This window comes from Aspergillus neoniger (genome assembly GCF_003184625.1).
Source record: "Aspergillus neoniger CBS 115656 unplaced genomic scaffold BO87scaffold_2, whole genome shotgun sequence".
In the NCBI taxonomy this organism is placed as follows: Eukaryota; Fungi; Ascomycota; class Eurotiomycetes; order Eurotiales; family Aspergillaceae; genus Aspergillus; species Aspergillus neoniger.
Genome location: NW_020291130.1, coordinates 158,266 through 178,400, shown reverse-complemented (window position 1 = coordinate 178,400; position 20,135 = coordinate 158,266). Strand labels below are relative to the sequence as shown.

At 51.6% G+C, this 20,135-nt stretch overlaps 9 protein-coding genes across 9 annotated transcripts; 5 read left to right on the top strand and 4 right to left on the bottom strand.

Moving 5' to 3' along the window:
• Positions 1–211: 211 nt before the first annotated feature.
• BO87DRAFT_382093 (AGC family serine/threonine-protein kinase) lies at positions 212–2,714 on the bottom strand (the record flags this gene model as incomplete). Its single annotated transcript, XM_025624587.1, has 3 exons — positions 212–447; positions 631–724; positions 981–2,714. 3 exons carry the CDS (start codon positions 2,712–2,714, stop codon positions 212–214), a joined length of 2,064 nt encoding a protein of 687 aa, XP_025484488.1.
• A 1,097-nt stretch (positions 2,715–3,811) lies between these two features.
• On the bottom strand, positions 3,812–5,353 carry BO87DRAFT_324344 (dihydroneopterin aldolase). Its single transcript, XM_025620063.1, has 3 exons — positions 5,254–5,353; positions 4,215–5,188; positions 3,812–4,142 (listed from the first exon to the last, which is right to left on the bottom strand). Exons 2-3 carry the CDS (start codon positions 5,076–5,078, stop codon positions 3,954–3,956), a joined length of 1,053 nt encoding a protein of 350 aa, XP_025484487.1. The 5' UTR covers positions 5,079–5,188; positions 5,254–5,353; the 3' UTR covers positions 3,812–3,953.
• Positions 5,354–6,014: 661 nt separating this feature from the next.
• Positions 6,015–8,003, bottom strand: BO87DRAFT_382091 (putative pre-RNA splicing factor Srp2; the record flags this gene model as incomplete). The annotated part of the gene is made up of 7 exons (XM_025624586.1): positions 6,015–6,401; positions 6,463–6,559; positions 6,622–6,695; positions 7,154–7,314; positions 7,377–7,382; positions 7,447–7,575; positions 7,952–8,003. The coding sequence occupies 7 exons, from the start codon at positions 8,001–8,003 to the stop codon at positions 6,015–6,017; spliced, it is 906 nt and encodes a 301-aa protein (XP_025484486.1).
• A 1,706-nt stretch (positions 8,004–9,709) lies between these two features.
• Positions 9,710–10,873, bottom strand: BO87DRAFT_348660 (uncharacterized protein; the record flags this gene model as incomplete). The annotated part of the gene is made up of 1 exon (XM_025620983.1): positions 9,710–10,873. The coding sequence occupies one exon, from the start codon at positions 10,871–10,873 to the stop codon at positions 9,794–9,796; it is 1,080 nt and encodes a 359-aa protein (XP_025484485.1). The 3' UTR covers positions 9,710–9,793.
• Positions 10,874–11,660: 787 nt separating this feature from the next.
• On the top strand, positions 11,661–14,318 carry BO87DRAFT_324335 (electron-transferring-flavoprotein dehydrogenase). Its single transcript, XM_025620062.1, has 3 exons — positions 11,661–12,260; positions 12,352–13,873; positions 13,924–14,318. Exons 1-3 carry the CDS (start codon positions 11,963–11,965, stop codon positions 14,021–14,023), a joined length of 1,920 nt encoding a protein of 639 aa, XP_025484484.1. The 5' UTR covers positions 11,661–11,962; the 3' UTR covers positions 14,024–14,318.
• Positions 14,319–15,122: 804 nt separating this feature from the next.
• Positions 15,123–15,632, top strand: BO87DRAFT_402982 (uncharacterized protein; the record flags this gene model as incomplete). Its single annotated transcript, XM_025625728.1, has 2 exons — positions 15,123–15,156; positions 15,250–15,632. Exon 2 carries the CDS (start codon positions 15,291–15,293, stop codon positions 15,630–15,632), a length of 342 nt encoding a protein of 113 aa, XP_025484483.1. The 5' UTR covers positions 15,123–15,156; positions 15,250–15,290.
• Positions 15,633–16,762: 1,130 nt separating this feature from the next.
• BO87DRAFT_348653 (uncharacterized protein) lies at positions 16,763–17,464 on the top strand (the record flags this gene model as incomplete). Its single annotated transcript, XM_025620982.1, has 3 exons — positions 16,763–16,961; positions 17,257–17,260; positions 17,296–17,464. The coding sequence occupies exons 1-3, from the start codon at positions 16,799–16,801 to the stop codon at positions 17,462–17,464; spliced, it is 336 nt and encodes a 111-aa protein (XP_025484482.1). The 5' UTR covers positions 16,763–16,798.
• Positions 17,465–18,828: 1,364 nt separating this feature from the next.
• BO87DRAFT_372224 (uncharacterized protein) lies at positions 18,829–19,204 on the top strand. The gene is made up of 2 exons (XM_025622234.1): positions 18,829–19,005; positions 19,079–19,204. The coding sequence occupies exons 1-2, from the start codon at positions 18,860–18,862 to the stop codon at positions 19,194–19,196; spliced, it is 264 nt and encodes an 87-aa protein (XP_025484481.1). The 5' UTR covers positions 18,829–18,859; the 3' UTR covers positions 19,197–19,204.
• Positions 19,205–19,241: 37 nt separating this feature from the next.
• BO87DRAFT_372223 (TBP family protein) lies at positions 19,242–19,757 on the top strand. The gene is made up of 2 exons (XM_025622233.1): positions 19,242–19,658; positions 19,719–19,757. The coding sequence occupies exons 1-2, from the start codon at positions 19,262–19,264 to the stop codon at positions 19,733–19,735; spliced, it is 414 nt and encodes a 137-aa protein (XP_025484480.1). The 5' UTR covers positions 19,242–19,261; the 3' UTR covers positions 19,736–19,757.
• The last annotated feature ends 378 nt before the right edge of the window (positions 19,758–20,135 follow it).

Genomic DNA, 20,135 nt, shown 5'->3' with positions numbered 1-20,135 from the left:
CAGGCCCGGCGTCGATCAAGAGGGGAACCGATTGGCATTATGAAGGCCCTGCGGGCAAATATGTGGCGCCGCAAAAGGAGTGACCATTATCGCAATTAGAGTTAAATAGATCGGTTGATCTGAACCAGGGCCGTTGGTCGTTCCATGGATGGTCCGACGTGTCCGGAAGGTTTTTGCCTGAAGGATTGCCGAGGATGAGCTGGAAAGGAGGTTATGCAGGACCTTCTGATGCTGATGCTGATGCTGATGCCATTGGCGTCCTGTTCCTCCATGTCATTACTGCAAATTCTCTGCTCGACAGCAGAACAGGGATGGTGGACTTGCCGAGCCAGTGATCGACAGAGGGTTGGTTCATAGTGACGCCCATGGATTGACACTGATTCAGCGGTGGAGCCGAAACTGGACATGACCCGAATCCGAGGCGAGTCTGGAACTGCAGGAGACTATCTGACGAGTATAGATAGGTCGCTGTGTGGTATGATGGTCGATGCTGCTATCTACCCCAGTTCTCCACTCTTAAGGGTCCATACTATTGTCCCTGTTGCACGTGTCTTTTGAGTCTGAAGAATCGCAATTAGTGTCTGGATATGTGCTAACCTCCCCTGAATGCCCTTGGTGAACATGACATACCAGACTTAGGTGAAGAGAAACCTTGGAGCTTGATACCAGGATGGGTGCAATGGGTAAGGGACGATGAGAAGTTCTTGTGTGCTACAGTGACATACTAAAAGGGGTCTGTTTGCGCTGTATGTCTGCTCTGTCTACGGGCGTGATGCCCGACCGTCACTTCTCAACCCTCAGAACTACAGCTGCGCAATTTCAGGAGTACAGGCACTAAAAGCCGAAATTCATATTAAAATTGCTGGAAAACGCTCATCTTAAGCATCGCACAATCGCATCGAAAAGTATGCACAATGCTTGACCACCAGTCAAATTCTATTTGTATGCTCTCTTGCCAACCAGTTACACCCCGTTCATACCATCATACCATTATCCAGCAAGCTGCTCGACGCCACAAAGCTAAATCCGCCGAAAAGCTCGCCCTCACCGGGGTGACTGGCTGGCGGACCGGGAACATAATGGTCGTCAAACGCATGCACGATCGGACTCAGGGGCAGCTGCGTGAAATCCATCGAGAAGTTCTCCGCCAGGGCTGGGTCCGTCACCACCGGATTGATCGGAGGCGCCACCTCCCGTCGCTCCAGCGCCTTCCAGTCGATCTTTCGGAAGAAGCGGTGGTTCTTAATCGTCTGCAAGTCCTTGGGCATGTGGTAACCCAACCGCTTCGACGGCTCCTTGCGAAGCAGTCGGGTCAACAGGTCCTTGGCATCGGGGCCCAGGAAATAAGGCAGAGCCAGCTTCTGTTTCACAATTTTCTCCTGCAGCTTGGCGTTGTTGTTGGCCTTGAATGGAGGGGATCCGGTAAGCAAGTCGTAGCCCAGTGCGCCCAGTGACCACCAGTCACAGGCTTTGCCGTACGACTTGCCCTGCACGACCTCCGGGGCCATGTACTCGATCGTACCCAGCGAGGAGTTGCAGCGGTCGTCATCGTTGATGGCAATCTTACTGAGCCCAAAGTCCGTCAGAAGCAGATGGCCCTCACTGTCCAGTAGGCAATTTTCCGGCTTGAGATCGCGGTAGATGACCCCGACGTTTTGGTGGAGGTGTTCAAGGGCCAGCACCATTTCCGCCATGTAGAATGCAGCCGCATCCTCGTCAAACATACGCTCCATAGCTAGATGCGTAAACAGCTCGCCGCCCTCCGCGTACTCCAGGATCAGATACAGTTTCTCGTGGTCCTGGAATGCGTAGAATAATTTGACCACAAAGGGGTGGCGGTTGACACTCTCCAGAATGGTGCGCTCGGTCTTGGTTTGTTCGACAAGCTTCTTGTGAACGGTAATCGACGCCTTGCGAAACTGCTTTTGCGCGTACAGCTTGCCCGTGAGCACATGGCGCACCAGCAATACAGTACCGAACGACCCCTTCCCTAGGCACAGGAGGGGCTCAAAGTCATCAGTGGTCATCTTTCGGCACAGCTGGGTACGCATATCCCGCACGCTTGATGTATTCCGCGAGTCTTCCTCGGCGGCCGCATCGGCGCTAACATAGTCATGCTCTAGAGGCACCTCGTAGCTAGTCAGGACCTCGGTCTGATCACTGTCGGAGCACACACTGGCATTGCTCGGGGTCTCAGCGGGGCCGGCTGGGGTTCCATTGCCAGACAGGCTCATCGAATCAAGCTGGAGTTTCAAAGCGCTCACCCCACAGCCAGCCGCGGGCTGAACCAACGGACTGCCCCCATTAGTTCCAGCACGAGTGCGCGGGTGAGAGCTCGGTGCACGAGAGCTGGCAGCCGATCGGTCCGAGTCTTCATCGGCGGAGCCGCGAGGAGTAAACCCGCGCACGGTCGAAAGGGCTGGGGCGACTTCATGGACTGCGTGCTTTTTCTTCTTCTTGCGGCGGTCGGCCTTCGCGGCGAGAGGGTGTGCGTTGAGCTCTGGAGCCGGGAAGGGATTGCCACCATGAACACCAGGCCCCTTGATCATGGGTCCTTGCTTGCGCTGGGGGCTGCGGGCGCTCATACGAAAGCCGGTTTCCGGAGCGTCGCTCATAGTGATCTCCTTGTGCGAATGCGACATGTCGGCTTGCGGGCTGAACACATCGCTGACCGAGATGTCATCGTGACCAGTAGTATTCGCCGAGGGATCCATTGTGTCGTGAACTTCTTTTCGGATATCTCTCTATTCCCGTAATTGACCAAGCACGATCCAGCAGCCGTCCGATCAGAACGGCAACAGCACGATGCGTAAGCCAAGGGCGATCAAATGCACCCAGGCATCGACAAATCGAGGCACTCCTCTAGTTGAATTCTAGTCAAAGTAATCTAATAACACAAACAGAGAGGTCAGCTTTTTTGTTTTCTTTCCACGCCCCCACACGCATATCCACACACACACGCACGCACGCACAAGCGCGGGGTATGCACAGAAAACCCTAAATTTCCATATGCAAGGGGGAGTCAAGGGTCGATCGGAGCAGCGTACACTTGGTAGCACACAATCCGAGAGGGCTAAGCGACCCAGCAGGGAAGTTACGCGGCAGCCTGCAAGATCTCTCGGATATAGCACCTATTTACCGTCCGCCCTTGTTCAGGACGGACCATGGACCCTAAGCCAGAACACCTTGTCGTCAGAGACGGAGTGAGCGGACGACACGGCCGAGAAGCCAGTCGAAGAGGAAATATCGAGAGACACCGAGGAGGACGAATTCGAGTCGAGGGTCAGCAAACGAGAGCGGGGGAAGCGGATAAAAGCGGACGACGGAATCGAGGGCAGCGCAGACAAGCACATAGAGGAACGGCTAATATGAGGATGGTTGAAATAGCAGGGGATGGAAATAAGTCTCCAGGGAGCAGGCACAAGCGGCACAGCGAGGGTTTAAAACCGGGTGAAGATCCCTTTTATAAGAAGAGAGGGAGAAGGAGAAGAAGAAAGTGAGAGCTGACTTGGATTTGCTTTGGCAAACGGGAAAAGAAAGCTGCCCGGCCTCGGCGCTGAGTGTATTTTTCCCGGCCCGCAGACCAATCAGCGTGTGCCGGTGCTAAGCGACGCTAGACTCAATGGGGCAGGATTACTTCACGTGTTGCGGTCATTGGAGGATGGCACCTGATTGCCCAATCGGGCAATCCGGGGAAGCTGCCTGAGGAACCAGAGCCACGGATACTGTGTACGATGAAGTACTTGAGTGGCTATACTACGGTATGTGTATCTAGAGGGAGGAGAGAAGGAGGAAGGCGTTATCACAGGATCTTGTTATAGAGTTACTTACTTACTGTAGCTTATGCAGGGGTGGTAGATCTACCGACGGGTTATTAACTCCACCCGCTGAACCACTATTTAGTAATTATTATTACTAGAGGTTCAGATCCATCCAAAACCCCCTGCAGCCCTTCATGCATCTCTCCCTTCAAAAAAGGCCTGCGACCGAGTGATTTCCACCCCCGATCCCTCCACGAAGGCCAGCGCACTGGGCTTTTCAACCCGCACCGTCACCCGTTCATTCCCAAATTCCACCGTGACAATGCGCGCGACAAACGTCGCCAAGGCCTCCACCGTCTGGAAAGAAGTGGTTTCGACCCGCTAGTAATTCGTAGGTTGGATTAGCCTAACACCCAGGGAAGAAAAGCACAGAAACATTGAAGGAGAACTCACCTCAGCGACAGCCCGGGTCATGGCTTGGTACGTATTGACCGCCGTAGACCCCCAAGGCAGCTGCCCAGGCCCCTTAAACTCCAGAGAGACAATGACCGCCTGTTTCTCCACCCTCTCGTGGGAGTTGACGCCCAAGATACAGTAGCACCGGATCCCATCAATGCGGAACTCCTCCTCCAGGACGACCGGACAGCGCTCCGACTCTCCCACATCGTCCGTAACAGCCTCGTTGGCCTGACGGTACCCCCACACCGTCACACTCCGGTACTTGAGTCCTTCGTCCGCACGCAGCAACGCCTTGGGAAGATGCAAAGACACCTCACATTGGCCGAACACCCCATCAATAGGCGAAATCGAAGATGAACTGAAAATAGCCGCCAGAGCCTGAGACTGCGAGCCCGCCGAAGCGCTGCTTCTCCGCTGGGTGTTGTGCACATGCGACATCCTACGGACCCCAGCAGCAGTCTCATCCAACAGTCCAAGTCCACAATGAGCCACAATTCCGGCCGTCAAGCGTACATCCTGTCCCACATCACTTGCCAACATCTCGTCACGACGGCTCCCGTCGACACTGATCATTCGGTGTCCCGGGTTCTCGGGGTGCTTGCCCAGGTTACGAATATCCTCCTCGAGACGGCGGTAGAGCTTGCCGTAGTCCAAGGAGAGGGAGACATCGTCGGCAATGGCGGCGGCCACGGCGGAGGAGTAGGAGAGCTTCAGCGATGCCGTGCAAGGCTGCGATTTACCGGAACGGTGCCATGGGTCCGGGGCAGCTGGGAGGGGCAGTTGGATGTTGCGGAGACGCACGCTGTCCAACACCGGAGGGTGGGATGGGATATGGACATTTACGCGTTGATCGGCCATGATGACTGTAGGATGGGTGACAGAGATATGAGAGGAGAGAGCTGGATCTAGTCAGTTCCTGGGGTACGAGCTCGAAGCTGCAGCTGCTGGAGTACCAGACAATCAATGGGCTGTTGTGACGTCAACCAGTAAGCGTGGAAGCCCCAGTCGAACTCTTGGTAGAGATAGCACCAACCAGATAAAGAAAGCTACCACTGCAGTCGCATGGATCAATTGGCCTTCCTGACTTTGAGATTCCGTCCCACCGAGGCAAAATTCTCAGACAAAGAGCTGCGCTGGAAGGAAATTTCGCGTGAGCTGCGGATGACGAGACGATGGCGGGGTTGGGTTTAGCGCGGGGAGCTGCTCTTCATTTTCTCGGGACCCACGCGAGTCACTTATTAGAATGATAATAAACTAGTAACTATGTACCCTACTTCCACGACCAACAAGCGTGGAAATACTATATTTTGATTTGATTGTTGCACTATACACAATATCCCGGGGGGGTGAATTGGTCGACATCGTGGGTGATTACGTTAGATAAAAAAAAAGGCCAAGATCCATCCACATCCGCAGGTTCATCCGTACATTATGTGCAGGAAAGCCGTCCACACCGGCAAAGAAAACACCGACACGGCTGTCCACATACGCCTACTTTTGAAACCTCGAAAAACCTTCCAGTCGGAGCCCGGAACCAGCGGGGCTAGAGATCATGGTCACATCAAGTGATGAAAGCAAGCGCCAGTGTCGTTCCGTTGTCCATGTCAACCAGACACACGCATTCGTATCTGAGGCCGTGTTCAATCCAGAAGCTGACTCCGATTGGGAAATGTCAACTCATCCGGAACGGCAATGAGGGAAACCAGTTCAACAAGAGAACAAAGGGGGAAAGCATGCACAATGGGTATCCGCCATGCGCTGAGGTAACACAACCAACGAGCTAATTACAGACGACTACCAGTATCCGCGGCGGTCGTAAGGCATGTATTCGCCCCGAGGCGGACTACGAGGCCGTCCATAAGGGCGAGGGGGGGCGTACGGGTCATCATAATGGCGAGGTGGTGGGGGTGGGCGGACATCGTAGGGGTCATCGTAGGGACGACGCGGGGGAGGGTAGTCTTCCATCCGAGGACGAGGAGGAGTGCGGCGTCCGTATCCATCCCGGTCATAATAGTCCCTCCGGATTGGGATGGGAGAGCGTTCCCGATAGTGAGCCCGGGGGCTGTAGCCACGCGGCGCAGGGAACCGCCGGTCATACTCATCCATGGGCGGGTAACTCCGACGAGGGGACCGAGATCGGTACGGGTCACGAATGGCACGTTCATCCGGGTAAGTTTGAATCTAGGAAGGGTATGAGGTTTCTCGTTCCACTCAGATCATATGTACCAGTAAAGTTGCTTACATCGGCAATGCAAGTTACGCGAGAGCCTTTGAATTCACGTCCGTCCAGCTTCTCAATGGCCGTCTTCAGGTCGTTGGCGGTCTCGAATTCCACGAATCTTGGGAGCATGTGTCAATGGGGTCCTGTCCGACCGGATAGGAAGTTGAAGAATTAACCCACCCTCTGCCGAGTTCACGGCCAGTTTCAGAGTAAACCACGTCCAAGCCAGACTGACGCGCAAAGTCTTTAAGATCCTAGATAACCCCAGGATGTAAGTCCATATCCAGGTGCAAGAGTGGTACAGTGGTATCCGATGTGTCCGGGAGCCAGCAATTAGAAAAATACAATATGAAAAAACAGGCCAGGAAGGGACCCAAGCGATACAGGGTAGTAGGCGAAGGGATCCTTCGATGACTGCGAGGGCGTTCCATCCTGGACAGGGTTGTCCGGCCTCAGCTCTCAGCTCTCAGAGCTGGGGTTCGACCATGGGAGGCAGCCATCCAGCCTTCCTTTCAGTTAGGTGGGGTCCGAAAGTTGGTTGGTGAACGACCCATACATCATGAGGAGCTGATCATCGTCGCCAGGATTCCCTTGGGCCGTAGGTGGAGGAACATGGAATGGAGTACAGGGAAAGGATGAATTAGGGAACGCAAATCGGCCGAGATGCAAGGCGTCCGGTGGATCCAGAAGGAAGGGGGCTTGGGCTGCTAACCTGCCAACTTGTTTCCGGGAGTCCAGAAACCATCATGCGAAAGATCGTGCGACGCGGACGAGGCATGTTGGGACGGTCCATTGGGCCAGGAAAGTTCTCCTTGCGGCGCGGTCCACGGGCAAATTGCACGGTGAGGCGCTCGCCTTTGAAGTCACTGCCGTCTGCATGGAGAGTTAAGTCAACCATGAAGATCTTTGAATATGGTGCATGCGTTGGTACATACGGAAGGCTAGATAATCGTCCTAGATTAGCATGGTCACGCGACAGCTAGGGAGCAAAACAGGGTGACTTACCAGGTACAACATCTCTAGCATCCATCGCATCCTCGTATTCGATGAAACCGAAGCCATTCATGAGCTTGATCTCTGTAATCTTTCCGGAACCATGGGTGCTGAAATGTTCCTCGATATCCTGTTTAGTCACTGTAAAAGAAACCCACTAATGGCGCCCACCCGGGGCGCCGTGAGTACAATGTCAGCCTACTGCGAATGGTTTTGAAAGAACAAAAAAACCGAGACAACTGGATATGGTTTCGAAGCTACCAACCCAGTATCCGGAAAACTGAGTTTACCGTGACACAAGCAAGGAAGATTGAAACAAAAGGAAGGAAAATCCGCCATCAATCTCCGGAGGGGTGAAAACCTCGGTGACTCAGGGAGGTCAATCCAGACGCATTGCGATCCAGCGGAATATCCCGATTTCTGTGTCGAAGATAGAGGTGGACAAGAAGGGCAACATCCAGAGCGGGTTGAGGAGAAAACAAGGAGACCTAAGGAGAGTTTGTAGATGGCTTCATACCATTGCGGGGGAGATTCCCGAGATAGAGTCGGGTGGACGAGACCTCAGTCATGGCGGGTAGTAGTAGAAGGCGAGAGAGATAGGACTAGCACAGCGCGCACAATGGTCGAGGTGAAATCCGTCCAGGCGGATCAACAAGCAAATCGCAGTCGCAACGCTTCTGGCCTTTGCGGGAACGTGGTTCAAACAAGAAAATTCCGATTCAATGATGGTACAGGCGACCGTAGGGAAACAGATCCTTGAGGGGTCAAATGGGTCGTTATCCTGGGCAATCTAGAGCTGGAAGTTTTAATGGCGGCAGTATTCAGCAAAGCAATAATTCCTGGTGTTTATCCGGGGAATGCGAGGACCATAGAACGGTTCCAGAAGGTAACGGTGGGCCTGACTGATTAGGGAAGCAAGGAGAGGATAGTTTGGTACGCTGAGGGGACAGCTGAACCAGAGATGAAGTAGCTCTCAGGTAAGAGCTGGCTTTCACACACACACACACACACACACACAATCGGGACTGGAAGAGGGTTAGATGGTGACGGAGATCCGGTCGAGCGGTAGAAGGAGAGCGGCAGCACGGGGAATCCAGGGAAGCGCTGGGCAAAGAGAGCGAGACAGGCAGGATCAGAAGAAGATGAGGGAGAAAGGAGAGTTTTGAGGGCGAATGGACCGGGTCACAGCAGGGAAAAGAGGAGAAGCGCGAACTGATTGGGAGAGGCTGACCGCCCTGCCAAACCAGAAATCCGGGTGGAAATGGAAATTCAACTTGATGCTGGCGGTGGGAAGGCACCCAATCAGAGGCCGCAGTCTGGAATCGCCTCACTTTGTTTCCCTCGGCGGGATCCACGTGGCCCCGCCTGACCTTTTTCTGTACTTTGTCTTTTGTCACTCCAGAGGCAGTGCTGGTTACCCAGATTCGTATTGTGTTGAGCAGCCGATCTACATTGACCTTGATCGAGTCCTATGAACCAGCACTCACTACTCCGGTACAGCCCTGCTGCATCCTCTATTATTATCTCGACTTCAGCCCACTTGGGTGGCCCGGTCAAGCTTGCTACTAAAGTAGCTGGATGCTTTTAGTCGTTTCAACATTCTAGAATATACACAGTACTAACAGTATGTTAGACAATGAGAGTAGGAGGAGTTACAATGAGATGACCATCTATACCATATTGATGATTCTGAAGTATTCCCATGCCAGGTTATCTGCTCCACTGATTACTACTTTGTAGTTTCTTGCTGTTGAACATCTATCTACCCCATACTAATAAATTAATGTAGTGATATGGAACCCCCACTAATCTGCACTGGGTCTAGCCCCTGCCAAGCAATTAACAAGGCTGTCAGTTCTGCAGAAATGCAGTCGCAGCTGAGATTCAGCTCCAATGAATATGACTGATCTCATCATCAGGCAAAGTGATGCATATTTGCCACAGGGTGGCTGGACAAAATTACTTTGTAATCTTTAGCAATATTTGCCTTGATGTAATAGAAACCTACCTGTGAGGGTAGTCAGCCTCTCAATACTTTGTGTTGATTGCACAGCATCTATGTACTCAGAAGGCACTCTTCGACATATCCCACCCTACAATGTATATACTGGACTATAGCTATCGTTACCGACAACACATAGATGAAATATCTTACTTTTTGTCTACATATCTACGGCATATGAACGAAACATGATTTCGCGGGTCTAATCACCTGCTGGAATTGCTGAAGAAATTACGCTAAACAACAGACGTAAAGCAACCCGCGGCACCATGGCTCAAGAGGTATAAGAATAAAAGACACGCGGCAATCCTTAAAACAAGAAAAGAAACTGAAGAAGAGAAGAAGGGTGTTTTAGATCTAAGAGGTCTTCGGAGGCATGGGCTTGATGTTCTCCTTTTTGTCTCTGCCCTTCTGTGGGCTACTTCCGGCTCCCCCAGTCGCCGGTGGTTGGGAGAGGGTACGTACCAGGTTATGGCTAGTCACCTCAGCCACAAGCTTGTACCCTGGTATCCCGGCGATTTTGAGATAGACGGAATAGGCAGATGACAAGATGTAAATCATCGACTCTGCCGTGTATACGCCGTCTAGCGTGATGTCCATGCCTGATGGCAGAGTCTTCACCCAGTTGGCGAGCCTCTCCACTTCCTCTTTATTCATGTTTCTCGCTAGATGGACGCTAAAGACTGCCCGGAGCGTTGGAGCGATGGTTGTCGGGTCCACATTTGCGAGGCCCGTAAGAGGGAGACAGATAGAGTGGTTACCAATCGTGATCCCGTGCGTGGGTTTTTTGATGGCGTTTGGGCGGGCACGCAGAGTCTGGATGAGATCGGCCATTTCGATGTAGAGGTGGCCCTCTCGCTGGCGCCTGACGACCTCCGAAATAATCTTACTGGTGAAGGTATTCTGCGGAGGCGCGAACGCAAGCGGATCATTTATGTCCACGGCCGCTATCATTTCGACTACTCGAGGGGATACCTCTACCCCTCGTAGGGCCATGTGGGAATAGCAACAATCCAAGATGAACAGAACATCAACTTTGTCAGTCTCTGCCAGATAGCCTCCGTAGTTGCTGCTAGCAACAAGGTAAAAGAGAGTGACATTGGCGGAGAACGTTCTTTCACCTGCGACTGTATCTGCAAAGGACAAGGCACCATCTACAAGTAAGCCGTGCCCCGAATAGTGCACAGTCACGAGGCTTCTTCCAGGGGAGCTTTTTGCGGCGCTTAGCTTGTTGCGAAACGCCCCCTGGATTGTCCATACAGGAGTCTTGTCATGTTTTCCAATGACAAGCTCCTGAGCACGTGGAAGTGAAAGTCTCTCGAGGAGCGTCTGGAAGTTGGCTACATCTCTCGCAGCATTGGTATCGTCATCTGCCCATCTGATAGCGAGGTTGTGGGAAGATGCATAGCGGCTATTGTGCTGTTGAACAGCGGCCATGAGCGTGTTCCTAAAATCGTCGGGGTTGATTTGCGACATCTTGTCAACAATGAAAAAGAGCTCAAAAGATCAAGTCTCTTGAAATATTGGAGAAATATGATTGAGAAGGAAAGAAGTGGTGTTGACCGGTATTTATATACGTCTTGGCTCATACTTAGGTAGTGAATAACTCATAGTTAGGTGGTGAGGGAAAAGACGTCACCAACCGATTTATTCACACAACAACTGAGTGAGCAATTTTGATGTCTGGTTACTAACTGAATGAAGCTGAATGAATGAAGATATGATCTCTTTCGATTGTGGTTCGAGACAATGGGGAATATTTCGGAAGGTCTTAGGGCTGGTGTAAATGCTCCAGCAATTCCTCTCTTCTTGTAACTATATTAAGGTAGTTGGTTATCCAGGCACGAGTGATCCTTCCACCGGCACCGCAGGCTGTTACATTAGTGTTAGTATGGGCAATAGTATCAATGATTGTTGGGTAGAATAGTAACAAGGACAAGGTACTACTATTCTGCAAACACTCTGGCATCGTCTCTATGGTAGATTCGCTCGGATGGAAGAGTGGCACCCATGATATATCCGAAGGCGGCTATCTACTCATCTATTCAGTGCATGTGTCACACTGTCAAGACTCGATATCCGACGGGATTGACGGCAAATCCGCGGGCGGAGCGGCAAGCGTGCGAGTGATTCCCATCACCGAACATCCCATTGGCCGGCATAGCCTCGGGTAGTCCAAAGGCAAGGCCAAGTTCTGCCCGCAACCTTCAACCCCGACCGCCAAATTTTATCCCACGGCCGCCCATTATTAGTCACGTCTCCATTGCCGGTGACGGAGAGGGGACTTGCCTACTTACTCTTCTCATCTGGATCCCACGCTTCAAGTTGCTTCTTCCTTCTCCTTCATCATCCCGCTTGGAGTCATTCCTGCGCCCTCCTCGTTCGCCATCCTTTCCCCCCCCCAACCCCCCATTGTTTGCTCCCATCATACCATGCAGTTGTCTCGTTTATAGGAGCTCCTCATCCAAGCAACGCTACTGTGACCTCTCCTCTCCTACCTTGCTTCCTTCCTGAAGAACCTCCGCCATGGCTGCGAAAGGAGCCGTCTTACCTCTCCTGAGGCGTGAATTGCGACCCACTTGGTCGCGACTTTCAAGGTCTTCCGCCTCTCTTGCCCCCTTCAGCAACTCCGCCCGAATCTCGAATAGCTCCCTCGCTGCGTCCGGCAAGCGTGCCATTCGTCGCACATCGTTCTTCCCGCCAATTCAGACTCGAGCCTTTTCGCAATCACTATCCCGGAAGCTGACCGATGAGCATGGCAATTTTGATCCGCGACAGTTGGACAGGGAGTCGGATGAGGTCGATGTCTGTATCGTCGGTGGTGGTATGTAGAATGGCCCGGACCTCTCTCGTTTGGCGCATAGAGGTATGGCGCAAGGTTCAGTGGCTAACCGACTGTCTTTATCGCTACATAGGCCCTGCTGGTCTGGCTGCTGCCATCCGATTGAAGCAACTCGCCAATGAAGCCGGCAACGAGGAGTTCCGTGTCATCGTGCTGGAAAAGGCCGGTGAACTCGGTGCACACGTCCTCTCGGGTAACGTCCTGGAGCCTACCGCCATGAACGAGCTGTTGCCAGATTGGTTGTCGGAAGACAATCCGTCTCGCTTCGAGAATGTGACTCCGGCGAAGGAGGATAAGATGCGCTTTTTGACCAAAAACTCGGCCATTCCGATCCCTGCGCCGCCACAGATGAACAACCATGGCAACTACATTATCAGTCTGAACGAACTTACGAAGTGGATGGGAGAAAGGGCTGAGGAATTGGGTGTTGAAGTATACCCCGGATTTGCGGCCAGTGAACTCGTCTACAAGAAGTCGGATGGATCGGTTCTCGGTGTGGCCACCAATGATTTGGGTGTTGGTCGCGACGGCAAGGCCAAGGACAGCTTCGAGCGGGGAATGGAATTCCACGCCCGCGTGACCCTTCTTGCTGAGGGTTGCCATGGTAGCTTGACGAAGCAGGTGGTCAAGAAGTACGACCTGAGGCGCGATAGCCAGCCTCAGACCTACGGTATTGGTGTGAAGGAGATCTGGGAGATCCAGCCCGAGAAGTTCAAGCCCGGTGAGATCACACACTCCCTGGGATACCCCCTTCCTAGTGACACGTATGGTGGTGCGTGGATGTACCACTTTGGCGACAACATGGTCAGCATTGGCTTGGTGGTTGGGTTGGACTACCCGAACCCCTGGCTGTCGCCCTATGGCGAGTTCCAGAAGCTCAAGCACCACCCTCTGTACAAGGACGTCCTCGAAGGTGGAAAGTGCATCTCGTACGGTGCACGGGCTCTCAACGAGGGTGGATTCCAGTCGATCCCGAAGTGCGCTTTCCCGGGAGGAGCGCTTATCGGTGATAGTGCTGGATTCTTGAACGTTCCGAAGATCAAGGGCACACACTCCGCAATGAAGTCGGCCATGCTTGCTGCCGAATCCGCCTATGCGGCCCTGCAGGGCAGCTCGGAGGGCTCTGTATTCCTGTTCGACTATGAAGAAGCTCTGCGCAAGTCGTCCATCTGGAAGGAGCTGTACGAGGTGCGTAACATGCGGCCCTCTTTCAGCACGCCACTGGGTCTCTATGGCGGTATCCTGTACTCTGGTCTCGAAGCATACGTTCTCAAGGGCAAGGCTCCCTGGACTTTGAAGCACCATGGCACGGATGCTGCTGCGACCAAGATGGCGTCTGAATGCAACAAGATCGAGTACCCCAAGCCCGACGGAGTGATCAGCTTTGATATCCTCACCAGCGTCAGCCGCACGGGTACCAACCACGAGGAAGACCAGCCAGTGCATTTGCAGGTGGAGGACTGGGACAAGCACACCGATGTTGCCTGGCCCAAGTACCAGGGTGTGGAGAACCGCTTCTGCCCTGCCGGTGTGTATGAGTACGTGGAGGACTCTAGCAAGCCCCACGGCGTGCGCTTCCAGATCAACTCCCAGAAGTAAGTCAAACCCGAATGCTCGTACTGTTTCTCTTGCTAACTAGTCATAGCTGCATTCACTGCAAGACCTGTGACATCAAGGTGCCTACCCAGGATATCAACTGGCAGACACCTCAAGGTGGAGAGGGCCCGAAGTACTTCATGACTTAGGCCTAGCGATTTTTCAACACTTACATATTTCTCTCTACCCTTCATCAGGGTACAAAAAGGATTGGATGGATCAGAGTATCCATTGTGGCGTTGGTTACTAATGTTTGATCATGTTTCATTTCCAGGCTGGTGGATGCCTGTTACGTTATTGCGTGTTGAGCCCGGACGGGGGCCTTGTATATATAGTTGTACTCCATAGTTTGCGGTGACGATGAATACTGAGTATACCGTGATACTCGGGAAATAAGCTGTTTTTCTCAGCGTAAGCTAGCTGATAAGCAGCGCAGATGTCTAGATGATGTTCAAGCTGAATGAATGCTGAGGCAGCTAAAGCAAGTCTGATGGTAGATGTGCTACTATATCACGATGAGCCTACTTAGCAGCTGTCACATACCCTAGTATCTCACAGCCATCTACTATGGCTCTTTTACGAGCATATGCTTTGCATGATGTAACCAACTACCACATGCAAATGACAAGCATCCAGGAACACACCTCCGTAAATACTCCCGAATTCCATCACTTCCCCATCACCACCCCCAAAGCATCTATCCCCTAACCTCACAACACCGTCATACAGTCCTTAACTCCCGCAACTACCAGTCCATCAACGCTCCGAAATAACAATCTAGACCAAACCTTCACGGAACCCACTTCAGAAAGTATATTAATCACTGGAATGGTGCGACACGGCTATAAAAGGCGCACATCCGTCTCCGAGTCCCAAATCGTCACGACTATCAAGCCTACTACGACCAAACTCACCATCACCATCATACAACAACCGTCAATAGCAAACATGGTATTTGGTACTAATTCCACCAGCATACCATCAACACGCACCGTTACCACCGCCACCCCTCGTCCCTCCACTCCAATGGACGACGAAGATGTCGTAGAAGTGGTCGACACCGCCGCCTCCACTTCATCCTCCTCATCCCCTCCATCCACCCGCCTCATGGCCGTCGGGAAATGCAAAGCGGAACTCAAATCCGGCAATATAGGCCTAGATTGTCCCTGCAGCAGAGGAATCTTCTCTCTATCCCATACCAACGATATCAGCGACAAATGCATCGACTGCGAGCACTCCATCGCAGATCACGAAGGCATTGATATCGATATCCAACGAAAAGGTATGTCCCTTCTTACCCCCCCCTAATCTCTCTAATCCATATAACCATCCCCCAACCAACCGACCACCGATATCTAACAATGAGAAATAAAAGGAGACCCCCGGCACACAACCCTCACCAAACTCACCAACCTAATGGACCTCTACCCCCTCCTCTACGTCCGCGGGATCCCCGACAGCGGCAAAGGAACCGTGAACCAATTCCGGCGCGAGAATATCATGCTAATGACGCGGGAGCAAGAAGCGAATAGTTTCTTCCTTCCAGTGGATAAGCCGCTGGAGGAGTTCGATTCTGAGGATGATCGTCTCCTCACGCAGATTTTGGGCTCGTTTAATCGGCTCTGTAATGATCCGCAGATCTTCTTCCTGGTGATTTATTTTTTGACCCTGTCGGCGTGGTTAAGTGATCGGTTTATTAAGCAAGTGGTTTTGCCCTATTTGCCCGCACCGGGGGCGGGGATGAGGGGGTTGAGATAGGGATTACTACGTAGTATTACTAGGTGATTTTTTTGGGTGTTGGGAGGTAGGTGGGGGGATATAATATGATTGGCACTTTTTTGCGAAAGTGGGTGTTGTTTAGGTTAGGACTGTAGTTGTAGTAGATTTGTTGTAGTTGTTGTAGTGAAGTCGAGATGTATACAACTAGTTAAGTAAGTATATATAGTTCCCAAAACGGTAAAATCACTACAAAAAACCCGGTGTACTGACGATCCACGATAACCATAAACCAATCGAAATTAACTAACTATAGAATGTATACTATCTTAGTTATTCCTACTGCATCAAGTATGCAGCAACCGAAAAAAGGGGGTGTCAACGTGACCGACAGATGATGCTGATCACATGAAAAGGGCGAAAAATAAAATAAAATAAAAAACAAAAACAAACGACCCTATGACGCCAAGCTCCCGAATGCGAAAGCGATGCTGCTTTTGCCGCTTGCCGAATAAGCAAAAGCAAAGCAAGCAAGCGACAAGTAACGCTGACAGCCCATGTGATGGATGTTCACTACTACCGACCGACCTTTTTGTCCTATTCATTCCATTTTGCCCCATGTTGCATAGACGCCTATTTTGTGACGTCTCGATTGCTATTGTATACCGTAAGCTGATTCTTCACTTGGGCAACAGCTAATAATACCGACGGAGTGGTACGGGAGTATCATTCATCTAGTCATGATGTCCTCCGTCCGGCATATATCCATGGTAAAGTAAAAAGTGAAAATAGACTTGAAACGGGATCCATCCCACACCAACCATTCTATGACAGTTTAGATATTCCGGGGAGGCTGAAGGTGGTGCGGTAACAAACTTAGATGGCAAAAAAAGGTATGGGAAAGGCCACCTGGCCGGATTACGTATTGAACACGGCTGTAGCCGCTGCCTGCCGACCGACCGACCGACAGTTTTGAGTCAAAAGTCGCGTCGCGGAAGTTTTCCCATAAATGCTGAGATTTGAGTTGCGCGTGAAAGCGATAAGTGGTTAGTAGCCTATAACCCTTGTCGAGGCTATTTCCGTCCCCTGCACTAAAATTGAATGAACACCGACCACAGCGCAAGGCTACGATCGGGGGGCAAGATTTGTGGATCAAATAGGTTGGAAATTGCCTGAGATCTACTGTAAGTTGTCTGGGGTATGTTATTATGGTATGGAACTTGGCTGGAAAGCGGCAAATCAAACGCCAAATGAGAGGCGAGAACAGCCTCGCGCGGGATGAACCCCATGACGCGACCGACGACGCGACCGGCGCGTACCGGGATGAGCGATCTCACGACTGGTCAACTTTCTTGGACAAACAGAAAGACTGTGACTCAAGAATGAGATTCATCAACAGCGGTTAGCTGTGACTGTGATAGTGTAGTGTCAAGTAGTGATCTGTTAGAATGGTTTGGGATCATCTTGATGATCATCGATGAATCAGGCCCAACAAAAAAAAAAATCTTCCCCAAAGGCTGTGTTTTTGGGGCTCGGAAGAAAGAGATCAGGAAGAGTGAAAGTGTCGAAGAAATTTTTGTTCAGTTGGCAACCGCTAAAGCGGCAAGGCAAAAGAAAAGAAGAAAAAAAAAGAAAAAGGAAAAAAGAAGGAGTGAAGGGGAAAAAGCCGAGTAACAGTAAGGCGGAATGATTGGTAGATTGAAAGAATGGATGGACTGGAAAGTGGGTCAGAGTTATCAGTTGCAGGAGCGACGCGGACTGGCTGGGGAGATGAGTGGCTGCAGGCCTGCAACCCCAGCGTAAGGGGGGCGACAGCCAACGAGAACGAACGCAGGTGTGGTGAGTGGAGTCGCCGATCAACAAACCAGAGATGACGGAATGGCGCTTGGCCACCCAAGAGCCGCTAGTGGAGGCGCTAACACGCAGCGAGCAGTGCCAGAGCGGCCACTTCCATGGGTGAAAGCGAGTGGAAAGCGAGTGAAAGCGACCGCTCGTCGCTGCTTTTGCCGCCGCCGCCGGGCCCAGCCCCCCCTGACGCCAGCTGCGCCCGGGCGCTGTGACTCAGCCTATATAAAGGCCCAACCTCCCACTTTCCTGTCGCTGTTGGAATTTTTGATCCTGGTCTTGGCACCGCCCGGAAAGCCATACTGTCCTCTCTTCCCGCCCGCCATCCTCCCCTCCCCTCCCTATACACTCTCTCCACACTCACGTACGGTTTGCAGAGATTACTGCTGATATCAGCTGTTTTATATCTCTGCTATCAACCTGCTGGATCTAAACACATTTCCGGGAAGAAGATTTTTTAGGGAAGCCAAGAAAAAAAAGAGTATCAAATCGGGAAAGAAAAATTCTTTTCTTCCCTTTTTCTCTTTTTTCTTTTGAACTCCAAACCGTTATCAGTCTCCGTTACTGAAACAGGAAGTTTGCAGCCTCAGGTGTGCATCTTCGCCACTCTCTCTCTCCAAATCGCAGATAGACATTCCCAATTCATACAAAAACCAAGAAAAGCAAACAAAACACACGCACCTCCCCTCTCAAAAAAAAAGTTGTGTCATCTACCACAAAAAAAAACAACGTGCTTTTTCTGTCATCTCACACTCCCTTCCTCTTCTGCATCTTGTTCACTTACTTCCATCCATAAGTTTGTGAACGCTGCTGCTCTTGAGTTAATCTCCCCTAGAAAACACTTGACTGTGCTTTTCTAGTCCCCTGGTCACTGCCTTATTCTCCCTTCCCATCCACCTTATCCTCCTTCCTCCACGGCGGCTTTTTGTCATCGCCTGTCACATACCTCTGCACTCCACCTTGACTTCATTCCGTTTCGTCTTCGAAACGGTTTATTGCTTGGATCCCAGAGCAGTATTGCTGCAGGGGAGACATTGACTTGTCCATCTCCCGCAAAGGGTACGTTGTTCTCTTCACTTGGTCTTGACCTCATTTGTCTTGCCTTTCCAGGCAGACACCTCAGGTGCCCGTCGCTCTTGAGTCTCTTTGAGCGTCATCTCCATCTGTCACTCACTTTGTCTGTCCTCTTTTGACTGACTTTGAGCTCTGCGTCTATACAGACTGCTATCTGCAAAAAGCTTTTCTATCTACTCTCAGCGTCGGCTGGTTTACGGCTCGAGTATTCCACTACTCACGTCGCGATGGATTCTCTTACGACCCATCCTTCTACCGCGCAGCAGGCCCGGGCCTTCACTTCCCCCGCCTCTCTGTCCTTCCCCGGTGGTGCCGGCGACTTGACTCCGCCTTCCGATAAAGACGGAAACATGGCGATGGCTCAGGGTGCGAATGGGATGATGAACGGTCAGCAGCAGGGAGGAAATGCCGCTAATGGCAACGGGGTGGCGCCCGCAACTCCAGCTGCGACTCCCGGTGCCAACACTCCGGGAAGTGGCATTGTGCCTACGTTGCAGTGAGTATACTCTTGCTGTCTCTATTTCTGGGTCACCAGATTACTGAACAATGATCTCTCTCTTTCTTTGAAGAAACATTGTCGCGACGGTCAACCTTGACTGTCGTCTGGACTTGAAAACGATCGCTCTCCACGCAAGAAATGCGGAGTACAACCCTAAGGTATTACTTTCCACACCTCCCTGTGCTTGATATGTCAGGGCATAGTGTGGCTGAACTGTTCTTTTTTCTTCCAATAGCGTTTCGCGGCCGTGATCATGCGTATTCGAGAGCCGAAGACGACCGCTTTGATCTTCGCCTCCGGCAAGATGGTGGTTACTGGTGCCAAGTCGGAGGATGACTCCAAGCTGGCTTCCAGAAAATACGCACGTATTATTCAGAAGCTTGGTTTCAATGCCAAGTTCACGGATTTCAAGATCCAGAACATCGTGGGTTCTTGCGATATCAAGTTCCCCATCCGCCTGGAGGGTTTGGCCAGTCGCCATCACAACTTCAGTTCCTACGAACCTGAATTGTTCCCCGGTCTTATCTACCGCATGATGAAGCCTAAGATCGTGCTGCTTATCTTCGTCAGTGGAAAGATCGTCCTCACTGGTGCTAAGGTCCGTGAGGAGATCTACCAGGCGTTCGAACTGATCTATCCTGTGCTTTCGGGTATGCATTGCTCTCCTCGCTTCGGATTTGAAGTGGACATCGTGCTAACCAGTCGTAAAGATTTCCGTAAAGTCTAAAAGGGCATCGTCTTTTTTTTTTCAGGAAGATCTCGACCACCTCGTCCTTCCCATCTTCATCAACTTGTATTAACACTTGGCTTTTCCCCTTGCACTGGCCCGCGAGGTTGTACTATGAACGGACAACGCGCTTCAACCCAGCACGGCTGATGCTTTTTTTGCTGTTCCGATCTTTTCTCCTTCTACACCTTTGCACATCACGATTTTCATGCTAGCATCTGTACGGCGTTCGAGCGATTGGTCTCTATTATCCTTTTTTCCTTCCTGTTTCAACAGACAAAGTGTCTCACCATCTTAGATAGTCGCACACCGCAGATTAAGGGGGCGGTACTGTGCGCTGGTCGAATGGTTGCCTCCTTCTAATTATTGGTTTTCTGTTCTTTGCCTATTGGCAGTGATC

Bases quoted from the DNA above. Each gene is read 5' to 3' on its own strand.
- BO87DRAFT_324344 (XM_025620063.1), bottom strand. From the start codon at position 5,078: ATGGCCGATCAACGCGTAAATGTCCATATCCCATCCCACCCTCCGGTG. The intron at 4,143-4,214 runs GTGAGTTCTCCT...ACGAATTACTAG, and splicing joins TGACCCGGGCTGTCGCTGAG to CGGGTCGAAACCACTTCTTT.
- BO87DRAFT_324335 (XM_025620062.1), top strand. From the start codon at position 11,963: ATGGCTGCGAAAGGAGCCGTCTTACCTCTCCTGAGGCGTGAATTGCGA. The intron at 12,261-12,351 runs GTATGTAGAATG...ATCGCTACATAG, and splicing joins TGTCTGTATCGTCGGTGGTG to GCCCTGCTGGTCTGGCTGCT. The intron at 13,874-13,923 runs GTAAGTCAAACC...AACTAGTCATAG, and splicing joins TTCCAGATCAACTCCCAGAA to CTGCATTCACTGCAAGACCT.
- BO87DRAFT_372224 (XM_025622234.1), top strand. From the start codon at position 18,860: ATGGCGATGGCTCAGGGTGCGAATGGGATGATGAACGGTCAGCAGCAG. The intron at 19,006-19,078 runs GTGAGTATACTC...CTTTCTTTGAAG, and splicing joins GGCATTGTGCCTACGTTGCA to AAACATTGTCGCGACGGTCA.
- BO87DRAFT_372223 (XM_025622233.1), top strand. From the start codon at position 19,262: ATGCGTATTCGAGAGCCGAAGACGACCGCTTTGATCTTCGCCTCCGGC.